The sequence below is a fragment of the Schistocerca americana genome, chromosome 1 (assembly GCF_021461395.2).
Source record: "Schistocerca americana isolate TAMUIC-IGC-003095 chromosome 1, iqSchAmer2.1, whole genome shotgun sequence".
Lineage (NCBI taxonomy): Eukaryota > Metazoa > Arthropoda > Insecta > Orthoptera > Acrididae > Schistocerca > Schistocerca americana.
This window is the reverse complement of record NC_060119.1, coordinates 88,953,773-88,981,337: the sequence shown is the minus strand read 5'-3', so window position 1 is coordinate 88,981,337 and position 27,565 is coordinate 88,953,773. Positions and strand designations below refer to the sequence as shown.

Here is a 27,565-nt window from a genome sequence, read left to right as displayed (position 1 = left end):
CACTATCACTTCCAAACAGTGTATGGAGGGAAAAAGGAACACTGGAGCAAGCACACTGAAATAAGATACGTATAAATTAAAAGCAAGCAAATTTAATATTCAAATCTCTTTAATTTATTACAGGTTTAAATGTGTACTTCACTGATCGTAAATACACACCGAGTGAATGTACAAGAAATAATCATCAAAAATTATGAACTATAACCTGCATCATCATCACAGTTCAGGAACTTTGAACATTAGAATTTTTAAACTTCCTATTCTCTCTAAATTTGTATATACATATATCTGTAAAATTCGTTAATGTTTACATTAAGCCCCAACATTAAAATCTTATTTGTTTCTATTTTTTATGAATGTATTATATGTCCTTTATTTAAGCAATGAACACTAACACCAAAATTAGTTTCTTTACTTGCCCTATTTTAAGTTATTTAAAGTGAGAAGCTGTCAAATATAGTGTCAAGAATAGACTCTGTTTATAACAATAAATTTCAGTCATAAATAATATCAAGTGGTTTCACTGCAGATCTCTCCAATATTTACAGTAGAACTCAACAGTTCAGTATGTATTGAATAAGTAAAAATATTTTAAGACATACAAATGCTGACGAGTTTAAAAGAAACCTGGTATAAACACCACAGCTATGGATGTTGATAAGACAGTCATTCGATGTTGTAACGTACTGTTGTAGTCTGCTCCGTTGTCTAAATACGACCTGCCATCCAACACTAAACTAACACCAAACCTTAAAAGAATTTTTCATACCCTTCTAATCAGAACCTACTCACAGGTACTTTACTACCATCTAAAAATTCAGTACATTTGATAAATATAAATTTGATGAATAACACTACAAAATATATCCAATTAAATAACATTATTATTAAGCTATATGTGTGTGCCAGATTAGTGTGTGTGTTTGTGCCTGTGTGTGACACAACTACAGCCTTTAACAGCAAGGAGGTATACAATGTGAACTAAAATACTGAAATCTATCAATCACTGTACAATTTATTGCAACTGCTAACAGTGTTTCTGTATACCTCACTGCTTGTACGAAGAATTCTTGGTGTTATATGGAATATCTTTAAAGAAGTGACCTCTCAAAGATGGATGGTGAGGTATCAAATATACCTGAAGCCTCACTAGGCAGAGGGCCGAGATTGCTCTGCGGTAGTAGCAGTGGCTGCAGGTTGTGATGGAGCACTCTGTGGTGACTGAGTGGGTGGGGTGGCGGTCGTGGTGGTGGTCGGTGGTTCAACTGGCAGAGTCGCCACTGGGGCTGGAGGAGGCACAACAGAGGGATTGTAGGGGGTTGTGACTGGCGGAGGCACTGGAACAGGAGCAGGTTCAGTACACATTGACATGGGCACTTCTACTGCAGCACTGTATGAGGGTGGTGGAGTTGGAAACTTCTTAACTGCAAATCGAGGATCACACATGGCTGTCTCATAGTCTGGTAGGTCTGGCAGCAGTGATTGACTATCAGGATCTATGTAATGAATAGTGCGCTGTGTAGCAGCTAGGCGAAGGGTTAGGTACTTGTAGCAACTCCATACCACACCAATGAAGTAAGCCTGTAACAAAAACAGAAAGTTATATTACTGCAATTTCAGTTACAAAAACATAAATGTAATTAGACCATGTGCTCCTCTTTCTGGAACTAAAGAATTTGAATATGAAGGTTTTGCTGCAAAAAGGATGTAGCTAGAGCTTTCCATGTTTTCAGTAAGTTGAAAGGACTATTCAAAACCAAAATTCTAAGGTATAAGAAAAATTACTTTTTGATTATGTTACTTAATGGTTCTTACATATTATAACAATACTTTCACCCAAAAATGTAAAAGAAGATTTCTTTTATGAAATGGATTTCATAAAATAACTCTATGATCATAATAATTTATTATTTAAATAAATGTTCTAAATGAAACACAGCATTAATTTCGGGTTTACAAGCTGAATTACATTTTTCAATGTTCATATTGCCATTCTGCAATGTCTGGCTCTTATTGTGCATTGTCTGTGTGTACCCCGGTGTAAAGGTAAGATTTCAAGTGGCACAAAGAAGATTGCAACTTGTTTTAAATGAATAGAGATGTTAAATCGTGCATATCATTAACTGCAGAGACGTAGTGTCATATGAGAATAATATCAAATAGCCACATTTGGAATGTGTCAACTCATATAAAACACCTGGCTATAACAAATTTTAGGAATATAAAATGGAATGATCACATACAGGGCGACCAGCATGAATATTCAATAACATGGCAAGGACAATCATTTGAAACAAAAACATGTACTAAACGTGGGCTCTAAAATGCATTCCTTAAGAACAATGAGCACTTGTTCACTAGAAGAGGTGTTCTACAGTAGTGAACATGAGTAAGTGCTCATAGCTCTTAAGATATGCATTTTAGAGCTTTTTTTTTTTCTTCAACTGATTATTCTTGTCATATCCCCGAATATTAACCATTCCTCTGGGACACCCTGCAGACTGGCCAGTGTGGAGACAAGGCCTTAAGACTTCCCAAACCAATGACAACACTAACCAAATGACTCCAATTTTGAAAGGAAATTCAGATACTTAAATCTTGGAGGACAAACCACTTTTATGAAGAAAACTGAGGCTGGACGTACCCATGCACGGGTCATCTGCTAACACCTGGGACAACAAAGATAGGAGGGCATATTTAAGTGCCAAAAGGTGGGGGCTGTCCAGTAAAATATGAATCACTGTGAGGGGAGCCCTGCAACTACAAAGGGGAGAGGTGACTCATTATCGAGTAAATATCCATGGATCTTCCTGGTATGGCCAATACAAAGCCAGCTGAGGATGGTACATTCCTGCCACGGGGAGTGGAGGGAAGAATGCCACACGGTCAGAGTTTCCTTGCTTACACAAAGTTTATTAAACTGGGATGCGGCCTCCCAAAGAGCTGCCCAAGACTGAGCAAAAAGGAATTTGACGCAAAGCCGCAAATCGGCCCCGAAGCCGCAAATCAGCCCCAGAGGGGCCATGGAAAATGGGGTGGGGTGACTACTCCCCAGCCAGATGATCGGCGGCAAGCTTATTACTGGGATACAAATGTGGCCACGCACCCAAAGGAAATCAACCAAACAAGCAGCACACTCATCAATGGCAGGAAGGTCGTCGATGGCAGACACCAAGGGTACTTGATGACATTGGCAGATTTAGAGCCACTGCTGTAAAAGGCAATAGCAACCCTAAAATTCTCTATAGAGCAGTTGGAACAAGCAATAGAACACCATTTCGGAGTGATCGAGACTTTTGAACCCCAAAAGAGATCCATCCGAATCCAGGGCCGAGGAACTAACAAAGGAGGAGGGGCAAGGTAGAGAGAAGTGCGGAACAGGATTAAGAGGGAAGATGGAAATTGCTGCGGAGAGGTGTGAGGTGAAGCTCAACTGGTAAACCCACCCGAAGGTGGGCAGCGGGCAAGTGATGTCCTAAAGCTGCGAAAAGAATATGAGGGGTCAGCAGTGAAAGAGCAGATAGTGATGGCACAGTAAACCACAAGCTGGGAACACTGAACTGAAAAGAGGGAGGGATCCCAGAGTTAACCAGAAGAATATAGACAGGGCTAGTGCAAAAGGCACTGGTGCCCTGGACCAGGTCTGAAAAGAGCAGTGTGAAAGGGGCAGCTGAGGCAAACTTGACAACCATCGTCCAGACAGGACAGAACTAAGGCCCAACAAAGGTAAAGAAGAGTCGGGGGGCGGGGTGGGGGGTGGGGGGGGGGGACTAGCCCTAATACAGAGTGGGGTGACCAACAGTCCAACAGAGGCCACGAGTCCATTAATCGTAATGAGAAAAAGAACATTTAGTATGGAGTACTGTGAAATGCCAGTCTCCTGGGGCTGTGGGGAGCTGAGAACATTGCCTACCCGAATTCTGAATAGGACAGGAACTGTCAAATAAAAATCAGAATAGGACCCCAAAGATTCCACTCATGGAATGCAAGTAAGATCTGATGGCACCGAGACATGTCATTGGTCTTATGAAGATCAAAGAAACCTGTGACAAGATTGCACTGCTTTGGCTGCTGAACTGCAGTTTCCAACTGAAGCAGATGATTGATCAAAGACCGTCCCTCCCAAAAGCTGGAGTGGTAAGGAGACAAGAGGTCCCAGGCTTTGAAGACCCAACTCAGCTGACAAGCCACCATCTGCTCAAATAATTTGTAGGGGATGTTGGTCAAGCTGACTGGCTAGTAACTATCAGGGGAATATCCTTACTGGGCATAAGGACAGGAACCACAATACTGTCGCTCCACCGAGAGGTGGAAAATGCCTTGGAGCCAAATGTGGTTAAACACCTGGAGGACACGTTGTTGTGGAGAACTAAGGTATTGAAGCAACATGGAAGGAATCGGGCAGGGGCTGAATCATGGGAAGAGGAGATGACCAGAAATTCTCATTCATTGAAAGGTTTATTGTAGGATTCTGCCTGACGAGGGATGAAATGTAAGTGGGAAGGTTCAGCCCACTTTTTGTGGAGAAGGAAGGCGGCTGTATAGGATGCTGATGACAATGCCATTGCAAAACGGTACAGACCCATCAGGTCTCAAGGAACACCTTGCAACCCAAGGCCACCTGGAAGGGCAAGGTCCGGAATGGAATACTGTCGCTAACAACCTTGGAGAGTGCAGAGTATCGAAGCGGCAGGAAAACCCAGGGAAGAGACAAAGTGTTCCCAACACACTCACTTGCTCTGTTTGATTAAGTAACAGGCTTTGGTGTGAAGATGGTCCACGTTAATACAACCGAAGAGGACAGGTGCCAGTTAAGGCACTGAAAGGCCCCTGCAGATATTCTAGATGGCGACGGCAATGGCCGCACTCCACCATGGGAACAGCCAACAGTGAAAGGTGCCCATTGAGCAAGGGATGGCAATGCCGGCGGTGCGATTATTTGCATCGGGCATGTTATAGACGACTTCATCAATACAACCTGACAAAGAAGGGGTGAACACTATAGGCCAATCTGAGGGATGGGAAGCCCAGTGGGATAATGTGTTCATTGGAAGGTGGGAAAGGATGAGAGAATCAACGGGAATTGCTCACTATTGCAGAGGTCATCATGTGACGAAAAGTGTTATTAAGGGAGAACAGGTGGTGAAGTGAGCGAAATATCTATGGCAGAGAAAATGCTGTAAGTGGCACTGAAATATGTAGCAGAACTATAATCAAGAAGGCACAAGTCATGGTCCGCAAGAAACTGGTCTTTGTGTAGAACCCAATGAAGCACTGTCCCACAAGGGGTGACGGGCATTAAAATCCCCAAGGAGGAGGAAAGGAAGGGGCAGTTGCTGAAATAGGGAAATTAAGGTAGTGGGTATAAGTGGCCTATCAGGAGGGATATAGAGTTTGCAAGCTTCCAATTCAGTATGAAGGGGGAGCCATGTACTAACAACATCATACAGACCAACATGCAAATGCCACTAGAAGCCCTCAAAGGGCTGACCCGTTTCTGACAAAGCACAAATAGTAAAATGAGATTCCTGGAGGATGACAAAAGCTGCAGAGTAAAAGAGAGTAAGAGATTGCAACTCTGGAACATGACTGTAGTATCCTTTCCAATTCCACTGAATAAGCACAGAACTAGGATCCAAATTTGAGGGGAATGGGCCAAAACTGATCACACCACCATGCATTATCAACAAGGATGGGGTGACCTCCATAAACAAGACGTTCCAAGTGAGGAGTTGGCACCTCCGGGGGGGCACCAGAGGAGCCTTGTCCTGAACTCACATTACTACTACTTTTTCTTCTTCTCCTCCTCCTCCACCACCTCTTTTGTAGGTCGAGGAAGGCAAGTTCCAGAGAACAGGCTTCTGCGAGATCTGGAATTGATAGCAAGCAGGCAACCTTGAGGCGCAAGGAACGTGGGTCCTGGACTGACCTGGGGCAGCCAGCATCCGGTCTGGGAGATCCAGAGAGGGAGGGGTCCCTGGAGGAGGCCCTATCACCAGCAGGCAACGAACAAGGGGACACTTCTCCAGTAAAGTTAGGGGAATGGCATGTCGAGGGGAGGGCGTGGGAGTTGCAGGGTAGGGGGACAGTACAGGGGCTGGGACTGGCAAAAATAGGAGGAACAAGGGGGAAAGGGTGTAACAGAGGCAAAGTTAGATGTCACAGACAGAATACAGTCATTTCTGGTGAGCCTCGTGAAGGACAAACGATCAACAACCTTATACTCCCGTAGTTTCTTATAAACCGGGCAATTCGGGGAGCATGGAGAGTGATGGTCATGACAACACACACAGGCCCCAGAACACAAGGGTGCCCCACACAGAGTGGGCATACAAATTCACTGCATAGAGGGGGCATTGGACAGTGAAGAGAGATTTGGCCACAACGCAAACACTGAAAACACCTCATGGGTGGTGGGATGCATGGCTTCATGTCATACCGACAGCATGCAACCTTGATCTCCTCTGGCAGGGCGTCCCCTTCAAATCCCAGAATAAAAGCCAGTATCAAATTCTATTGTCCTTACAACTTGTCTTCGATAGTTTCCACGAAAAATCATAGCCTGGCGGTGGTGAAAGTGTCCCCATCAGTCCTGGTGCAGACCAGGTAGTGGGGAAAGGGTTTCATCGAAAGCCAACCCTCCTCACAGGGTGTAGCCACGGAAGGAAAGCATGGCAGGTTATAAGCAGCAACACTGAAAGATCCATTGCCATCTGAAGTGACAGCCGTAGAGGAACATCCAGCTTTAAGCTTAAGACGTTTCATATGCAAAGCACCTGCCCTGATATTACCCACTCTGATCAAGTGTTCTCCTCATGGGCACCAAAAAGATACAGCAAGGGTCATCTGACTTGGTGGCTGTTGCTGGGTATTCTAATGTTCCAGAATGACAAGCAACCAATTCTAGGCATACAAGGGGAGGTCACATATCAGAAATGTGATCCCTGTGTTGTCAGGGGCTCAACAGCAACGGTACATAATTACCCCACCACACGGAGTGGCTACCGTTCTGGCTATATTGCGTTAAAGAACAATAGTGTCAGTTAACAGATGAAGGAGATGGTTAAGTCCACACACCAGATATGCTAAGATGTTCTTTCCCAGCTGCCGCACACAATGAACATTAAATTTACAAGAGGAAGTCAAACCCCAAAGGGGGGCCAAAAACATCAAACAGGAAAGGTGAAAATGAAAAAGCAAGATAAAAAACTGGGAGTAATAACCAGAAACAAGGAGGATAGCCAGGCCCAAGTATGCAAGGACAGAGAGAGGGCAAGGAGGCGGCAGAGGGGAAGGAGTGAGGACAGGGAGGGACTACCACAGGGCAATGAATGCAGCTCTGGAAGGAAGAAACGGCCACAATAGCTCAGGGTCCCACGTGCAGCACGCACAAACTCACGAATGATACACGAGACGCTTGGGGTTGTCCATACAGTACACAGTTCACAGACAGAAGTTCAGAAGTTCAAAAAGATTGATATCAACAGTCATCACATTTGAGTGATTTCCTACTTTTAAATGGAGAGTTGGCACTGTGATTAGAGATATAACTTGCCAAGCAGGACACTGGGATCCAAATCACAATGATTTTGCCATTTCATTTTTCATGTGAACAATTATAAGAATTTCATGAAACTGAGAATGAACTTAATTTTGTGCAATAATTACAGGATAATATAACAACATGGGTAAGAACAAAACAATGAAAAATTTCTCCTCCAACATTTGGAGCATCTTGATGCAGAACCCCGAACTGTAGCACTGATTTTGAATAACAGTTGCACTTAAATTTATATATTAAAATACTACAACTAGTTTCGGCCCCCAAGGCCATTAGCCAGTGGTTATACGTAACATGGAGTTTGAGTTCTGTCAGGGCATCTGACAAAACCACTGGATAATGGCCTTTGAGGCCAAAATCAGTTTCTGAAAAACCAACTGGCATTGGCATTTTATTCAAAATACTACGATTGCATGGTTACAGATAATCACAACGTTTAGCGAATCATATAATTATCCAAGCAGTCTCTTACCATTAACTATTTACGCGCAACGGCATTATCATGAAAATGGATCAAGTTTCTTTTCTGGCAATTATTAGGCAAAAGATATGTTTGTGCATCAAAGGTTCTTTCATTTAACATGCATGATGCAGAAGATTTCTGTACTTTGAATTTTTTTTTTTTTTTTTTTTTTTTTTTATCATCACCCAACTCATTGACATGACAAAGTTCTATTCAGTAATGTAATCCTAAACAAATCTCAGTGTTTGTGTTGCCATGTAGTAGATTGGACAATTAGCTTTTGATAAGCTTTGTCCTTCCACTGGACAGTGGTGGGATAAATTTTTTATTTTGTAGACATTAGTGATCCCATACAGATAAGTGGAGAGCAAATATGTCATAAATTTTAGCATACTTGCCACAGTATGAGATCTGTGGTGTCACCGCCAGACACCAAACTTGCTTGGTGGTAGCCTTTAAATCGGCCACGGTCCATTAGTATATGGCGGACCCGCTGTCGCCACTGTCAGTGATAGCAAACCGAGCGCCACCACACGGCAGGTCTAGAGAGACGTACTAGCACTCGCCCCAGTTGTACAGCCGACTTTGCAAGGAACGGTTCACTGACAAATACGTTCTCATTTGCCGAGACGATAGTTAGCATAGCCTTCAGCTACATTTGCTACGACCTAGCAAGGCGCCGTATTCAATTGATATTGAGATTCTATTAAAGTATCATCAAGAGCGATGTTCTACAAGTGTGGATTAAAGTTAAGTATTCCAGAAGCTACGTACTTTTCTTTATAGCATTCATTACGTATCCTGTTTCAGACCTCATGCCAGCCTGCGTGAGATCAAGCGCATGCCTTTCGGCTTCCTCTCCTTGTGTCTACGCTGTCTTGTCTAGACACAACAAGATCCTCAATTTGCAGTCTAAAAACTGTCACATCCACTGTAGAAATTTTAACCGCACATATCAGAAGAGAGGCATGCGTGCCATAACTAGCTGTGTCTTTCTACAAGGAGGAAAATAGAAAAAACTTGTTGTAATTTACCACTGTATCCAATCTCTGCCCCTTTACAAAGAGAAAGCCTACAGGCTGACCATTCATTACAGTGGTGACCAGCAAAAATTTCCTTGCTAAGGGTCTATTCTGTGTGTCTAGCTAGTGACATACAGTTGCAGAACAGATGTTTCTTGGAGTAGGTCTAGAATACAGAAAGGACCATTTTTGCATAATATTTCTGCAGGCAATACTTCGCATCAGCACTAGACTAGACTAGTTGCGATTTAGTGCCGCCTCTTGTTGTGCTGTCAAATATTCACCTTGCCTTCTGTAATTGCTCATTCCCTTACATTTTTTCTATTTGTCAGGTTTCAAAACTTCCCATTTTTTCTGAACAGGAATGCAATTGCAATCAGCATGACCTTTGCCAAAAGCGATTTCTTCCATATCGGATAGCACGTACAGACCGCTAGACTAATAAGAGTTAAGTCGCCGTCCTTCCAAACCGCCCACTACTTTTTGAACAGTAGATTTATTTGAAGTTAAAACAAGACAACTGAAAAACACTCCATTGTTGATAACTTTGCAGCAGTGTTCCACTAAACATAAACCATTGATCAGTCATTTGATGCAACGAAGAAGTAACTCAAGAAGTGACCTGTTTCTTGCAACGTAATACCAGGACAGCTAGCTCTATCTCTTGGTATGTAAGACAGACAACACATGGAGATGCATTTTTCTTGTACAGAACAGAAGTGTGTTTTTTTCTACCACAAGACAATTAATTTAACTCAAATTCCTCCAGGGGCCCTTTCCCTCCCCAACTATTTAACTGATTTAGTGTAGCCTACAAAATGTATGTTTCAGATTTTCAGAGTATTTAACTTCAATGCTTCTATCTTTAGAAGGTCTTCAGCCGAAACTGTATTATCTCAATTGCTCGAGCATTGACATTCTTTTACTAACAGCTACAATTAGCATCTGACTTAACAGACTAATGGGTTAACCACTTTCAAAGCAGATAGGAACTAGTTCATACACTATTCCAATTACACTATCAGAGGCTCCTCCTCCCTCCTCCTCCTCCTCCCCCTCCCCATGCATAAAAAAATTGCATTTGTTCTCTCATATACAATCACTTGTACATCTATTTTCGACAACTTTCTCAGAATCTTTCACAGCAGTGTAATACCCAACACTTAATACCTCAGGGAGAACTATGCTGTACTGGAGCACAATGCAGTTCAGAAAGTACAGAGGAGAAAATAAAATTATGTTGTTACTGAAACCACCAGACTATCATTTGCATGTTGGAGGGACAAGTGGCTACCGAGAAGAGGAGAAAAAAAAAAAATCATGATTAACACATCTTTGATCCTCCTATAAATTCCACCATATCTAATCTCAATGTACAGCCCTGACTTTTTACATCAACTCCAACTTTGGGCATTGTATATTTATTGTGAATCAGGTACATAACTGATAATATTATTATTAAATTTAGTAAATAGACAGATGGTAGTGACAATTTCTGAATCCAACATCTCACTATGGAGCATGGGTTCATTTTAATCTTTGTATGTACCAGAGAGATTTCAACTTCAGTAATATTACAAAGGTGTCACTGTACATAACAGAGTGTCCTGCTATTAAAACTCCAAGAAGGCACATTCCTAGGGAAGTCCTGAACTTGGTCCTTTCTCCCATATACACTCAACAACCAACAATGTCCAAATTAACTACACATTTTTATTTCTGTGCAAAGATGTCTTATACTTATCAAAAATACCTCCCCGGCGATGTTTAATAACATCAAATCAGAGAAACTCAAACTTTTACAGAAATAATTATTGACAGCTGCTCTTCCCACACATTTTCCAAATGGACCAATGTGGGACAAAATCTGAATCACACATGGTGTATCCTCTGTCACAAACAGTAAGGTGTCTCGCAGAGGACAAAGCCATATGCAGACGGAAAGATCACATCCCCTTTCGATAATATGATTTTTGGACCATTCCATGTCAAAAAGCACAATAATTCAACGATTTGTAAGCCTCTATCCCAGATTTTCACAAAACTTTGCATATTTGCTTACACTTCTGTCACAGGAACTTCTGCAAAATCTTTTTGGCCTCAGACTATGACTTTATCACTACATTTAAAATTCTATATAAAATATTCTGATAACTGAGGTCTGCAAGAATGTCAATGCAAAATGGTACTTATCTACGTAAATGCCCAAAACTCGGGTGTTTATGAAGCTTTTGATTTGGAATTTTTTCAGTAGTATGGCATATAGTTAATAGGTATCCAGTTGTTGAAGCAGTAAAGTTACAAATAAATTTTTTACACAATAGTATTGTATGTCAATTTTCAATTACAGAAAAACTGCGAGGATGTGGAAAAATGCTTATATCACACTTCTCCAACCTCCTGGAAACCTGATTTTGGTCTTGCATTATCCCCTAGATTGTAAGCTTTCTAACAATATAAAAATTTTAATGGGTCTTCTGCTAATTGACATGCGCATCTGCTGTGATGGAAAAGGATCATTTTAAGTACGTTCATCCACTAATTGTCTCACTGCCTCAGATGCAAGGGTATCAAATTAGCATATTTAAGTATAACTCATTCTACGCAGCAAGTTAATTTTAAGTGTGAAAATTTCTTTCCTTTCATTTGACTAATTCAGTAATTTTTTAAAGATTATAATATATATGATTTGTGTGTTCAGCCAATCACCTGCTCACATGGATAAAAAAGTGTTGTTAGACAGCAATAGCTTGTTTGAAAGCTTTATAGGCATGAAAACAATGCAACAATTGCTGAAATTCGTTATTGAGATTAACTGGCATGCAACAATTAGTCTATCTGGTCTCAGTTGCTCTTTGCCTTTCTATGAGAAAAATCAAATCTAGAATGATATTTTCACTCTGCAACGGAGTGAGTGCTGATATGAAACTTCCTGACAGATTAAAACTGTGTGCCAGACAGAGACTCAAACTCGAGACCCTTGCCTTTCCCAGGCAAGCAGGTTTTTACCGCGTTTGAGCTCCGGAATGATGGTGCTCTTCTGCCACTGTGATGGAAAGAAGCAATCGCACCAGAGCCAGTTTAAGATGACTAGAAGATGTCCCTTGTAGTCAGATGAGAGATGTTTAATCATCTGGCTGTGGATGTGATCAGGCCCAGGACCTGTGTCGGGGCAGTGTGCAAGGGCACTGAGGAGCTCCCACTCTGTAAATGGGGCATTACAGGATTCACTGCAGCATGTAGTGAATGAAAGGACGTTCCCTTCCAGCCGCCGTTTGAGCTTGTGAAAGGCTGGGGGTTAATTCTCCGATGCAGAGGCTCAAGCAAAGTGCTCAACAATTGCATTTGTGTCAGTACAGAACTCGCCATTTATTGTAACACCGGGGACAGCTGTTCAGGCCTGGTACCCGAAGAGACGTTTGATCTTTGCCCAGACTTGGGAAGGTGACGTGTGGCACCCAATGGTGGAGACGTATCTCTCCCAACATTCCTTCTTCCGTTGTTTGATAAGGTACCGAACACAGGCACGGAACCGTTTAAAGGCTATGAGGTGCTCCAGGGAAGGGTGCTGCTTATGTCGCTGTAGTGCTCACCGACGCTCCTTAATTGCTTCTGCGATTTCCGGCGACCATCCCTGCCACAATTCCACTGCAGGATGACATCGTGAGACTGGCAAGGCATGGAACATTCAATGAGGCACTTTATGCCTCAGAGTCACCTCCTGCCACCTCTTTATAGCCTGAGCAGTCTATATCCATTGTGTTCGAGGGTCTGGCAAAATCTAGGTCCTCAGTAGACGCCAAAATCTCTACCCCATCCTTGGCCGCAGAGCTCGTAGGTAGCAGTGGTGTGGGTGCCACCGCAATTTCCTTGGTCTGAGGGGGTTTTCTTTTTGGATTTGTCTGGCTGCTCCTTGGGTTTCCCTGGCTGGGAGGACTTCACTGGCTCAGTCTCTGGGACTGAGGATGAGCGTGAAGCCCTACGACCAGCTGCTTTTGGGCTCTTCAGCCACTGGCGGGTGTCGTCTTTCACACTAGAAGAAACCTGGGAAGGGAGTGACCCAAGGGACCCCTTCATAGTGAGAGAAGTCGAAGAAGACTTACGCTTCTCCAGGTTAGAAGTGGGGACGGATGTCGTCGATGGTGTGGGAGGGGACATGTGCAGTCTTCCGGCTCTGAGAGGTGACCTGGGTTGGCGGAGCCGATGGTGCCAGAACTGTTGCAGCGGTGGCACAAGACGATGTCATATGCACAGGATGCACGCGTTCAAATTTTCTCTTAGCCTCAGTGTAGGTCAGTCTGTCCAGGGTCTTGTACTCCATGATTTTCCTTTCTTTCTGGATAATCCTGCAGTCAGGCGAGCAAGGCGAATGGTGCTCTCCGCAGTTGACACAGGTAGGAGGCAAGGCACATGGAGTATTGGGTAGTGACAGGCGCCTGCAATCTCAGCATGTGACGCTGGAAGTACAGCGGGAAGACATATCGCCAAACTTCCAGCACTTAAAGCACCGCACCAGGGGAGGGATATAGGGCTTTGCATCACACTGGTAGACCATCACCTTGACCTTCTCGGGTAATGTATCAACCTCAAAGGCCAAGATGAAGGCACCGATGGCAGCCTGATTATCCTTTGGACCCCGGTGGACACACCCGACGAAATGTACACCTCACCGCTCTAAATTGGCGTCAGACTGCAAAAGAAGGTCTCTGTGAAATATGATACCCTAGACCATATTTAAGCTCTTATGAGATGTGATGGTTACAGAAACATCCCCCAGCTTGTCACAAGCGTGTAACTCCTGTGACTGGGCAGAGGATGCTGCTTTGATCAAGATTGAACTTGTCCTCTAAACGGCCAACAAAAAAACTGAGGTTTCATCATCATGAAAGATTCCCTATCAGCTCTCGAACATACAAGGCACCAGGGCGAATAAGATCCGCTACCATCCTTAGCCTGACGTTTCTCCCAATGGTGTGGTCAGGAAGGGGAACGATTTGGGGTCGTACTTCTGTGCGTTGAATTGAGTTTGTGATCGCTTAGAGACTGCTGGTGTTTCACCACCAACAAGAGATGATGGACTACATCGTATGTCATCCACCCTGATGCCACCCACTCTGGTCAGAGGCCCTCCCCACAGGCGCCACCCAGCCACAGCAAAGTCCACCTGGCAGGATGGCCATTGCCAGGAGTCCTGATTCCCAAGGGGGATGGGCATCTACCCCTTGGCAAAGGTGGAGAGTTAACGACACAGGCATCAGCACAGTGATCCCTGCGTGGTCAGGAGGCTACAACCAACAGGGTACATGGCTGCCCCCCCCACAACGGACTGGCTACTGTGCTGGATATCAGGTGCAAAGAAGTCCATGGTCATCGTTGACGCAGAAATCTACACTGCAGAGTGCATGGTGGAAAACGCACCCAGGAAGACGTCCTCACCCAAGAGATGGAAAATGGGCAGGACTGCAATGTGACGATGAGGAAATGGGCTAAACATTTAAATGGACACGACGCACCCTGTAAGGCGCCCTTATCCAACTGGCTCGCTCTTCGGGAAAATTTTGAAGAATGGAAGCCAAATCCTACAGGGTACCATCACTTACAGGCCGAAACGTGTGAAAACACCTCGTACAACAGGCAGGAATACCTTGGGCCTATTCTAACCCTCGGACCCTCAGGGGGAAAGGACACACAGGACATTGAGGGACCACATACAGCGGGCTGCCAGATAAGACACATGGGAGGACCAGAAATTTCCTAGTTTCAACGAATGGAATGGCAACAGGCCCACAATGTAGAGATAGTGGGAGAAAACATCTGCAGCACCAGAAATTTATTCAGACAGTTTTGTCAGGGGAAAAGCAAAAGCCACTGTTGATGCTCCAGGAGTAAAGACGATCAAGACAGAAGATGCCGCTCAGTGAGACAGGTCCGTGGAGAACTGCAATAGATGGAAAAATCAAAAACAAAAAGGGAGCTGGTGATGCCCAGCAGGAGACAGGCCATTATAGGATTAATGGCGATAGCAAAGATGACAACGCTCAGGACAGAACAGCTAGGCACACCACTTTCCTGCATGAAAGTATCTGACAAGACAGAACCCATATGCAACTAACTCTGTATTGTAAAAATGCCCAAGGAAAACAGGGCAGGCGCCACATGTAAGGAGTACGGAGGAAACCAGTTCTCCAGCAGGCGTCTTAGGCCACCTCCAAATCAGTCTGGGATTTACACAGAAAACCGTTCATGCCATGGGTGGACAAATTAATGATATGGTCAACTGCAGAACGCCGCACTCTAAATCCACACTGTGCATTCATTAGTAAATGGCGAGACTCAAGCCACCACACAAGCCGGGCAAGAATCATACTTTCCATAACCTTGCAAACAGAGCTGGTAAGAGAGATGGGGCAATAGCTAGAAGGAAGGTTTTTGCCCTTGCCATGCTTATGTATGGGTATGACGGTGGCTTCACTCTAGCATCCAGGAAAGTGCCCTCTGCCCAGATGCAGTTGTACATGTTAAGCAGAAACTGCTTGCCCACAAGAGAAAGGTGCTGCAACATCTCAATGTGAATGGTGTCTGCCCTGGGGTGGAGGATCAGGATGAATGGAGAGCTTGATCTAGCTCCCTCATAGTAAAGGCGGCGTTGTAGCACTCACGATTTGGAGAAGAGAAGGGTATCACCCGAGCCTCCTCCGGTCTTTTCCAATGGCGGAAGGCAGAGTGAGAGTGGGAAGAGCTTGAAACTTCCGCAAAATGGCGGATCAAGGTGTTTGAGATAGCAATAGGGTCCACGATGACAATGTCAGCTACTGTCAGGCCGGAAATTGGGGGATGGATCTTGGTCCCAGAGAGCCGTCGGAAGTTGTCCCACATGACACAGGAAGGTGTGGAACTGTTAAAATAACTACTGAATGAAACCCATCTAGCTCGTTTGCTATCCCAAAGAATGCGATGACACTTTGCACGCATCTGTTTATAACGAATGCAGTTTGCCAGTGTACGGTGGCGGTTAAAAATGCGGTGAGCACGTCTCTGTGAGCGAACTGCATTGCGACACGCCTCAGTCCACCAAGGGACTGGGACACAATGTGGTAAAGAGGAAGTGCGGGGAATGCAACGTTCTGCAGCAGTAAGGGCAACGCTTGCGAGAGAGTCTACCTGGTCATCACAATTGGGGAGGAGTAAAGCTGCCAGTCAGCCTTAGTAAGCTGCCACTTAGGTGTGCACGTGGATGGGGTAGGAGTCAGCAAATGGATAGCACACGGGAAATGGTCACTCGAACAGGTGTCAGAAACAACGAACCACTCAAGACGAGGGGCTAGCTGGGCAGTGCACAAGAAGAGGTCCAAATGGGAATAGGTGTGTGTGAGCGAGGAGACAGAAAGGAAAGTGGGTGTTCCAAAGGTAGAAGAGGTTAGGTTGGTTAAGAAGGTCAGCCAAGAGGGCACACACGCCAACAGCATCGGAGAGGATCTTCGAGGTGGCGAAGGTGAAGACCATTTGCCTTTGATGGACTTCTTTGAGCCTTTCTGGTTAGATGAAGACTCGAGTGTTGTTTGGTTGGAGGGACGGAGGAAGTCTTCACAGGAGTACTCCTTCTGTCCTTTCTGGCCTACCGGTTGTGTAGCTGGTTGCTTTGCCCCTTGAGGTGAGAGTTTGACAGCTTGTTGTACAGCTGGACAAGGGGTATGGCAATGCTACCCTGACACTTGGCGATTTCACAATCGCCGAGCTGAATTGGAGGTCACATATCTGCATGGCCATGTCTTTCATAGAGTGAGGGGTAACAAGAACAGAACTACAGGTATCAGAAAGTGGAACGCAGGGTTTGCGACTAGACAGTAACTTGCGAGCGACTGGGTAGTCTTTAACAGCCCACTCATCAAGATACACTGGACAATCCCAAGAGGCGGCGGAATGGCTGCCATTGCAGTTGATACAGAGGGGAGAAAAAGGCGGACAATTGCCCACGTACACATCCCTACCACAGGTGACACATGTGGCTAGGTGTCGACAAGATATTCTAGTGTGGTTGAAACGATGACACTGGTAGCAGCGCATCGGGTTTGGAATGTATGGCCGGACTGTGATAATTTCATAGCCTGCTTTGATCCTGGATGGCAGCACCACTCTATCAAAAATGAGGAAAAGAGTGCATGTGGGCACTAAGGAGGAATCTGCCTTTTCCATTACACGATGGACGGTAATGACACCCTGATCAGAGAGGTAAGATTGGATTTCGACCTCGGTGTAAATTACACCACGGGAAGAATTCAAAGTTCTATGGGCCTCGACACAAACAGAGTAGCTGTGGAGAAGCGAGACAGCAATCAGTTGTTGTGCTTGAGAATCAGAAGTGGTCTCCAAAAGCAAAGTGGCATTCCGTAAACGACAGCAGGATTTCACAGGGCCAGCAATTGCATCTACATCTTTCTGAATGATAAATGGATTTACCGTAGCTAACGATTGACCGTCTTCAGTACGTGAGACCACAAGGAACCGTGGTGCAGCAGGAAGAGTTTTTGAATCATTAGCCTCATTGCATTCATGTTTTGTAGACACTGAGTGGGGAGATGACTGCCTCATTGCACGGAAATCCCCCATGACTGCCAGCGTCTCTGATGCCGCGCTCCTTCCAACTGGGGGCCCTCTTCACAAGGGGGCGCACCCGCCTTAGGTGATAGTTCACGCCTTAGGTCACACCTCCCACACATATGACAGAGGAACCAATCAGTAATTTGGGAATGTTACAACTCAGGCAATCACCCCTTCCTGGGCCTGGCCTGTACCAGGGGGTACGTGCAAACCCTACCTGTCGACCTGGGGCTCGGAATTATGCATTACCCAGTCACCCGTTATGCATCAAGACCCAAGAGCTGGTCTTCAGGAGTGTACAGGGAGGAAGAAGAAAAAGCGGAACCTCAAACAATCAAGTGGAGGGACGAGAGGAAAAGGGAAACAAAGAAAGGGAAAGGGAGCGAAAAACAAAAGGGATATTGTTCGCACGTCAGCGACAGAATGCAGATCATTCCCAATAATACCCCAGGCATATTCCCCAAGGAAAGGGAAAAAGAATAGCAAGAGGATACACATGCAGCACGGAAAGGAAAAAATGCTGTAAAGGCTGCGGCCACATGGCAGCCAAGCACGAACCCGCCAAAGAGCGGCAGCGAAAGTTTTAGTCTGAGAGCAAACAGATTTTGCATAACTTCTTATGTTAGAAGTGTAAGCAAATGTGCAAAGTTTCATGAAAATCTGAGATGATGGGTGACATGACTTACGTGATTTGATGTGGAATGACCTCTTCTGTATATCATTCAACACCAAAATGAACCAGTAACTAAGAATAATCATTCCACAAAATTAACCCTTTCACTATTGTTTCAAAAATATTCTTATTTTATATGGCAACTAAAGTGAGCTCACTATATGCTTTGTTAACTATTTTATGTCCTTTCTTAGTTAAAGCTCAATGTTTTAGGTGAAAAATTCAAGCATGTGACAAAATTTGCTGTTGGTCTGCACTAACCAATTCTCTTCTTGAATAAATGATAGTCAGTCACCGAATCAAAGACTAACACAAACACCTACATCTGCACTCAAAGTCATCTTATGGTACTGTGAAGTCATAATACTGAGATAATGAACGATACAGCTTACAAGCCATCAGAAGCTGGTCACAGGTGATGCCCAAGGATGGAGACTATAAGCTTCCACCTAAGACAAAGCAGCTTCATCTGAGAATTGCACGAACTGTGCATTCAATCGATATACAGAAGTTTGGTAAATGGGTGTCCCCTTCCTGTTTCATACATAAATGGTGCATTGGAAGAAAGACCTATGGTACACTTCTGTGTAACATATTACAAGCATAGGCTTACTGGATGTGTAAGCCCTTGACCTTTGCCTTCCTCCAACAACAAACACTTCAGCATGCCACCGGTGGGTCAGCCATTTTGTACACTTTGCCTTCGTCTCTTGCAATATATTCGTGTGACTCACTTGACACAGACAAATATGAAACAGCCACAAAATTCAGAATCTACCATCTGATACCTATGCATTTAGCTAATAAGACAAATGGATTAATTTAATCATAAGGGAAAGCATAATTTGGTAAAAAATTCTGTCACAAAATCCTGTTCAACACTGTAAAACATGTGCACTTGCTGAAGGATAATTTAGCAGTGTGACAAAATTACCTTGACCATCATGGCTAACATGAAGAACATGAGAACCAGCAAGGACAGACACTGTGGGTTAAGTCTTAATAGTTCTTCCTGGAATGGAAGATGTGGATTTTCCTCAACAACACGGTGGACATCTGGCAAATAGCACAGGTACCCAACAGCAGTCAGACTAAAAAGAAAGTAAATATTAAATAGTGCATAATAAACACACAACTTGCAATTTAAAAAAAAAAAAAAAAAAAAAAAAAAAAAACATATTACCTCGCAATGCAGAAATCAAAAACTTGCAAGCAAAAGAATGGCATCAAGTAGGATGGCTTGCCCTTTATTGCACCATATACCATTATCAGAGTTATTGCAAATGTGCAGGAAGTCACAACCATTCCAACATTTAAGTCCTCTGAAAATGGATTTAACCACAATATATCAAATGAATGAACTCATACATAATCTCTCCGTCATATACCATTCAAGTTGATACTAACAAATCATTTAACAAAATAGTTAACAGCGAAGGCATAGATTCTTCTATCACAATTTATATGCAACAATTTGGTTTTTTCCCTAGGTATGTTGACAAGCAACTATATGGTCATTTGATAACACTAATAATAACTTAGAACACTAAGTAGTGTTACGTACGATGGTTAAGACTTCTGTGAACAAAGATGTCCCTGTATCCATGAGCTGCAGCAAAATCTGTCTGCTTCAACACTTCACCTTGTGGATGAAGGCTTACTTCAATATTTCTGCCAAGATTTGGTGCAATCATTTCTACTAAAGTGTCATCAACTTCACTTAATGGTGTCGGCAAAACTGGGTCTATTGCTACATTTTCTTGTACCATTTCAGGATGCCTCATCACTACGGCAATCACTGAGAGGGCCAAAACATGAAGCATCTATAACAAAATAAAAAATAAATAAATAAAAAGACATAGCCACATTGGACATAGTGAAAATTCAAATTCCTTCATAAGCTAACAAAACCATTAATTTCAAATAAGTACATAATTGCAAGCATCATAACAAACACATCAAACATACTGACCCTTAGCCCAAAAAAGTATCAGGTACTAACAAAACTTTTACATACACTTTCAAATATGAAACAATCAATGTATGAACAATCAATCAATGTATGAACAATCAATGTATATATCAAAGATGAACAACCTTCCACAAAGAGTAAAGTTTCACAATCCAAAAGAAAAAAATTAACAAATGCTTTTAATGCAAGGAAGTATGTAATACTTGAAAAAAATGCCACTGTTCAGTCAACTACACAATACAGCAAATGCTGGAAAAGTCAACTCCGCACTGCCAATAGCAGAGATGAGAAGACTGAGACTTTCAGGTCAGGAGTGAAAGACACCATAATATTAGCAATCAGTTGACTGATTTCTTATTTCATTCCAAAGATACACAGCTTAATACTTTTGTTTAACTGTCCACGTAACAACGAGGAATTCACATTCTTTAGAAACGAGTAATTCACTAAGCTGCTCTATGCACTGGAGAATATTGAGAGCTAAATTTTGAGGTGTCACTACTCTGGCACAAAACACATAAGCAAAAAATTTTCATTTAATCATATATTCTGTTCTGAATGGTTTTGAAAATTAAACTCATCCATGAGGCTCTTTACTGGCAGGCGTTTTAGTATACTCCCCACTATCTTCTTTCCTCAGTCCAAGCATCAAAGCTCTGAATAACTTTGCTGCCGAACAACTGTGATGGAGGCTAAAAATGTCAAGTTTTCACTAATTTGCAATTTCATCTCAAATCGTACAGGGCATATCAATGTTCTTTGGAAAAAATATGTCAGACCTCTGTACCAAATGTGTTAAGAAATAAAATTTTTACTATGTAGGAAAAGATAAGACTGCTACTAACTGTAAAGATGACACATCAAGTTGCAGACAGGTACAATTAACACATACTTGCAGAAAGCTTTTGGCCATAACCTTCATCAGCATACGGAGAAACACACCATTCATACACACAACAGCGAACTCCGGCAATATGGGCCCCCGAGCTGCCACAGTCGGCTGTCGTGTGTGTGTGAGGTGTGCTTGCTTGTGTGTATGAATGGTGTGTGTTTCTATTTTGCTGATGACGGCTATGGCCAAAAGCTTTGTGTAAGTGTGTTTTAAATGTGCCCAACTGCAATTTGATGCGTCATCTTTATGGTAAGAACTAATCTCTCTTCCTACATTGTTCATATTCCTACCTGGAGTCTCCAGTGTCTGAAATAAAATATTTTCATTTTAGCTTGGTTTTTGTAAATGGTACACTCCTTTGAAAAATGTATATTTTGTAAACTAAAAAAACATAACTTATAATCCAAAAGTACAGGAGGCCTCCCAGATGTTTCTGTTTTCAAGCTCCCTTATGTTCAGATTTAGTTGACACACACTTGAAAGTCACAGAACACTGACTTCCTTGTTATGTTACCAGATACAACTGACAATTATAAACAATATCTTCTCTGCTCCCGCTATCTGTGTATGTAAACATTTATTACTAAATTTTTTTTAAAAAATCACATTTTTACAAGTTTTTACAGATTATTTAGTCGGAAACACCCACCACAAAACTTACAAATATTGCGCAGAATGTCCTGTTTGGTTAAAGTGTTAACAATTACTGTAATCAATGTGGGCAATATTTCAAAATTTTTCAACATTCTGCATACTGTTGACACACTGGGTAAAATATGCTTGTCAGCAAAGTGTTTCCAGCTCTTTTCCGTTTATAACAAGTGTGAGAGTTCTTTCACATGAATCATTCTGCATAAAGTTTTGTGTTCGGTTTGAACTTTTTATTAGATACAATGTCAGTGAGGAAGGTGCATTGACAAAAAAAAAAAAAAAAAAAAACATACTAAGGTGGTGTTTAAGAAAAGTGAAAAACACTTCACAATTGTTGGAAATCTCTTAGACGTACTGCAGAAATACCTTGGTCCTTAAGTAATTGTGTTACCATCACATCCATTGTGCAGAAATTGTTACATTCACTACACCACCAAATTTAGCGATTACCCACCTGAATGATCGTCATCACTGGAATGCGAAGTTGAAGCCAATGCAGATGTTTATATTCCTGGGTGTAAGCAGTTCATGCATTGAATGTTAACATTTATGTTGTAGCTCCTAATACATATCCCTTTAAACATCCATACAAATTAACGCACACAAGCAAAAGTGATATTTACAAAGAAAAGTGGAAGAAGTGGAAGAATTTTAACAAGTTTTACACAAGCAACATCTTCAAAACTTTGTGAAGTGTATAATGTTGATGCACCTGGTGCAGAACATGGAAGATAGTGACATGTGCAACCAATGTGATGTATGGTTTCAGAACCTTAACACTGCTACCTAGGCAGCCACCTATATTGAGAAGGTAAAATTACTGACACCGAGACAGTTACCAGACAGCTACCCAAGCAGCAGATACACAAATACAAACCAACTTCCTCACACTATTTAATTTCAAAAGCTCAAAAAATGAAAAAGGTATATGGGCATCCTACTGCGGGCATCCATTGCAAAATGGCTATGCTACAGACACCACAACCTAGATACCAGGAACAGTCTAATATCACATGCTAACCCTAATTTCTTATAGAGAGCTGTATGAATACTTTCAAAGATTTTTAATACAGTGAATTTCGATAAAAGCAAGTATACTGCATCATTTGGTAGCAAACAAATATTACTCTGTTCAGAACAGCTGATGCAGCAAGCAGCGCACACACAAAATAAAGTTTGGTAGGCCTAATTTGAAAAAATTGTTGGGAATCAATATCAGAGCCTCAGTGCGAGGAACATATACAAAACATGCGACTGTTATAAATAAACACTGGTCCAGCATTGGATCAACGTTTATTAATAACAACATCAAATATCTGATAAATATCGTCCAGGCACCACAAGTTCCAACTGAATGATTCTATGGTGAAAAAGACACTAAAACCTGTGATTCGCAGCATTAATATATTGTAACTAGACATATACCACATAAACATCTCCATTGTTTCCTTTGATGTTCTACTTGCACATAAAAAACTTTTACATGCAAATTAAATAAAATAGTGATGCATTAGTATAAAATATTTTAATCCACTTACCAAGTGCCAAATTCCCAAAAATATTGTGCCTGTTCTAACATGACAGCAAAAACAGCACTTCCAGTCATTTTGTCGCTGTCCAAATTTCAGACGCATGTTGGCACTGGAAGAGAGAAACAAAGGTTTTATAACCATATATAAACAAAAGAACAGACTTTACATGTGTTTCATAGGCTTTAGAATCAATTTTTAATCACAAACATAAAACGATCATAAAATAATCATGTTAAATTACAAGTGGAAAATACAGTTCACTCACAACAAACTTGATGTGACTGACACTACCACTCATACACTCAGCCTAACTCCTGAGTAAATAATACGGTAATGAAGCTCTTTCAAAGTGACTCTTCTCATAGGCTATAATTAAATTAAAAGTTATTAAATTGTAATTTACATTCAGATAAATTGCAATTAACAACAGTATTACCAACATTGCGTCAAGCTAATGGCAAAATTGATGTTCTAAAACAATAAAGAGACCTTTCTTCATCTATTTATATAATTTTAGAAACTCAAAAATGAACTGTGATAAAAATACAAATTTCCAAGTGACAATAAGCCTATTGTGTTTAACATTTTCATTGTTTTAACTTTTTGTTTTACCTGGTACCTTTACACATCTGGGCCTCCTTCACTTCAACTTACAAGGTGAAGCTGGTTTAAGAACTATTCACGACTGACACCATATTAACTTTCACTGCAACTAACGATGCTAGATGCGAATTATTTCAACATTTTCAACAAAATTACTAGTACTGTACTTACGACTACAGTGCGTAACGCTAATTTAACTTATGAAGTCACAAACTGTCGCTAACGAGGTTAGCGTTAGACACGAAAGTCAAGTAAACATATATTGAAGTAATTTCTCTGCAACACACACAAATTCAAGCAATCCTTTATTCACATTGAAAAAATTTACAATATCTCTATCATTATTATAGTGCCTATAGCATATTGCAACAGCTTTAGTACGCATAATAAAATATCACGTAAAATTCCCCGACACATACACTTCAATATTGTGGTGCGATTAAGTGCTGCCACACAGTTTTTCAATATAGCGCCTCACTTAAATCACCATGAACATCAACAGTCACAAAAACTTGTACCTATATTTTTAATTCTGTAGACATTGGCTAAGTCACCCAGCCTCGATCATATGACTTCACTTGATCAACTCAACTATACCAAATAACATGTGCACACACATTTGAGACTCGCCACCGATGCATTATGTAGAAGTTTTCCAACTAACTTATATTTTACCTGCGTTGCTGTAATACTCCTGCTTAGAGTATTCCGTATTACGCGACGTTTCCGCGTTTAACTTACCAAATGACAATCACAATGGCAGCCCGTGCGACTACACTAGTCAAACTCGCGTCTGTGCAGATAATTGGTTTTTTATCTACTCATTTCCAAACAGTAAGACGAACACATCATATTTTACATTTTATGCTCTGGTATCCCACTTGAGAATTTTTAGAGTGAAGACATCTGACACTAAATTAACTATTCGCAACTGATCTGTCATACGTTGGTACTCAAAGATTTTACGTATTCCGTAGACTGGGAAGAATGAACATCGCATTTGTACGTGACATTTAGGGAAAGACCAACAATGAAGGTATGAACGTTTAACGTGTATGTTACATCCGTTGTGGAAAGTAATGTCATACACGTTACACAAATAAGACGTATCAAGAACGCATCGTTTCCATACCATAAACATTTGTATTAACTAAAGTCTTCCAAGAAATCGCCAAATGAAGCAAATGATACTCGCTCTTTCTAACTAGTTATCTGTTAAGTTCTTTCCGACGTCGACGATTCTGTATAGCAACAATGTATGCGCCATAGAGGCTTTGATTGTTCCTGTAGCAATATATCGCTACACCCAAATTTTAACGCACGCCTTATCAAGCGAGATTTGTGAATGTACTGAGGATTTCTTGGTGGGAAGAACGCATTATGTTTGTCGGACGGATAGTCATCGACAGATAAGTAACTTTCAGATGTGTCCAAGGGAAGTGAACTGGGATCTTTGCTGTTAATGTTGTATGTTATGGCCTTGCACATAATGTTAATAGTAACCTACGACTTTTTGCAGATGGTGCAATTGTCTATAAGAAAATGCTGTAATGAAAATGTTGCACAAATTTTCAGTCAGACCTTGAAAGATTTCCAGGCCAAAGTTTACAATGGGCGTCCACGCGCAGATATTGGCAACGATTTCACGTGTATGATTAAGAGCGAATGTGATTACTTTCGACAGTAAAAGCTGATCACTTATCTTCACCTCCCTAGCCCTATGTTTTAATTTAAAAAAAAAACATAGGAAACACTGACTCACAATGCAGCTGTTCCTCCATCTTAGATATCTCCAGTGGCCCTGGCAGACTGCAGTTCATTGGTAGAACTTGTGAAATACAATCAGTCTGCAAAGAAGGTTGCATGCAGAACACAAATGTGGCCCATCCTAGACTACTACTCAGGTGTTGGGACATGTATGAAATAGGACTTACAGGGAATATTGAACGGATACAATGAAGGGAAGTACGAATGGTGACAGGTTTGTCCCACCCCTGCTGAAAGTTGAAAAAACTGAACTGGCAGACGCTTGAAAACAGTCGCAAACTATCCCGTGAAAGGCTACTTTCTAGAACCAACTTTAAGTGATGAATCTAGGACTATATTACAACCCCCACCACCACCTCAGGGATCTTTAAGACAGTGGCGTTAAGCAATCATCCTTCCAGCGCCCCTTGTGTGAATGGAACAGGAAAATGTCCCAATATCTGATAAAATGAGACAAAACATCCGCAATGCACTTCACAGTGGTTTGCAGAGTACAAATGTAGATGTAGACAACGTGGAGTAAACTAAACACGGGTTATCTTCCCTCTTAGTAGCAAATTCGATTTCTTTTAATGGGCTAGACTACATTATTTTGTAGTTATCATTTCATGACATTTCAGTGTTTTGATCTCATTCCCTTGTAAATGATTATGACGATTTCACATTTCCTTTATGACGTACCGAATCCATCATCTGTGAGTATTCTACAAGCTGAAATCGAATCTCAGTAAGGTGTGTAGCGTCTATGTCGACAGTAATTTACTTTCAAAAATTGAAGGTAACAAAGATCATAATCTACTGTTGGAGACCCGCCGTAGATCCTCTAGTGCCAATTTAATTCTTCGATTTTATCCTAGCATTCTAAAATCATTTTCATGTGTTTTTATTTTTAAAAATTCTGTTCAGTGGCTTCTCAAATACAATTTCAGCAGTAATGTCGTAACGGTTCGTTGTTCACTACTACACATGCAAGTAAATGATATATTGTTTTATTTTGCGTAATAATTATCTTATTTGAATATGACGAATAGAAATGAACTTAAGTGTTTTCCGTTTTGTTTTCGGTAAAAGCAAGCTGGCAAAATTACATAAACAACGTGAAAACTAAGTTGACACTTGACGCAGTGAGTATCACTCTGCACTGATTAACATTTGATTTGGTATGCTACATCTTGCCGGGAGCCATCTATTGATACAGAGGAGATACCGCGAATGACACTCCATGACAGGTGACGGTGTCTTTGTATCTCTTGTTCTGGACACAAGCTGATTGGGGAGACCCTACACGCCGAGCTTTGTGTTCAGCAGAATCTGATATCTTGCAGAGGCAAGCCACACTCTCTCTTGCAAATAAACCAAGCCACAGCATTCGCGTACTGAAACGCAGTTTCCTTACATACGAACAAATGAAGTGTTTCCTTAAGGCTCATAAACGATCTGTGAAGCCGTGTAGTGTTTGCCTCTATAAGGCTCTTTAAACATCGTGGAATCTATAAACCATAAAGCAAGAATATAAGGATCGACTTTTTTTAATTTTTTGGCGTATGATACTAATGAAACTATCGAGATTCATTTATTTAGCATGCAGCATCACTAAAAATTACTACTTTTCAATTATTTCAAATTACAAACTAATATCCAGACCACGAAAGTACTCTATAATCACTTGGTCATCGCCAGGGAAAGCTCTCATAGGACATTCTTGAACTGCATGGTGAACAGCCTGCTTTTCAGCGCCACAGTCACAACCTGAACGTATTTTCTGCCACTTGTGCAAAGAATGACACACATGTTAGCGCTGATTCTTACTTGGTTAACAACCGACCAGATT

General features: G+C 41.8%; 1 protein-coding gene across 3 annotated transcripts; it reads right to left on the bottom strand.

The window, feature by feature from the left end:
* Positions 1-76: 76 nt before the first annotated feature.
* On the bottom strand, positions 77-24,763 carry LOC124620460 (lysosomal-associated transmembrane protein 4A). 3 transcript variants are annotated; one of them, XM_047147071.1, is made up of 6 exons: positions 24,709-24,763; positions 23,371-23,473; positions 19,882-20,140; positions 19,501-19,639; positions 19,252-19,408; positions 77-1,581 (listed from the first exon to the last, which is right to left on the bottom strand). In XM_047147071.1, exons 2-6 carry the CDS (start codon positions 23,464-23,466, stop codon positions 1,150-1,152), a joined length of 1,083 nt encoding a protein of 360 aa, XP_047003027.1. In that variant the 5' UTR covers positions 23,467-23,473; positions 24,709-24,763; the 3' UTR covers positions 77-1,149. The 3 variants fall into 3 exon arrangements, with proteins under 3 accessions (XP_047003027.1, XP_047003026.1, XP_047003028.1); XM_047147070.1 differs by having other exon boundaries at positions 24,643-24,762; XM_047147072.1 differs by lacking the exon at positions 24,709-24,763 and adding an exon at positions 24,486-24,505.
* Between the last annotated feature and the right edge of the window lie 2,802 nt (positions 24,764-27,565).

Coding starts and splice junctions, on each gene's coding strand:
- LOC124620460 (XM_047147071.1), bottom strand. CDS start 23,466: ATGCGTCTGAAATTTGGACAGCGACAAAATGACTGGAAGTGCTGTTTT. Junction 19,640..19,881: donor TCACAGAAGTCTTAACCATC/GTACGTAACACT, acceptor ATCCATTTTCAG/AGGACTTAAATGTTGGAATG. Junction 19,409..19,500: donor TTTGATTTCTGCATTGCGAG/GTAATATGTTTT, acceptor CTTTCTTTTTAG/TCTGACTGCTGTTGGGTACC.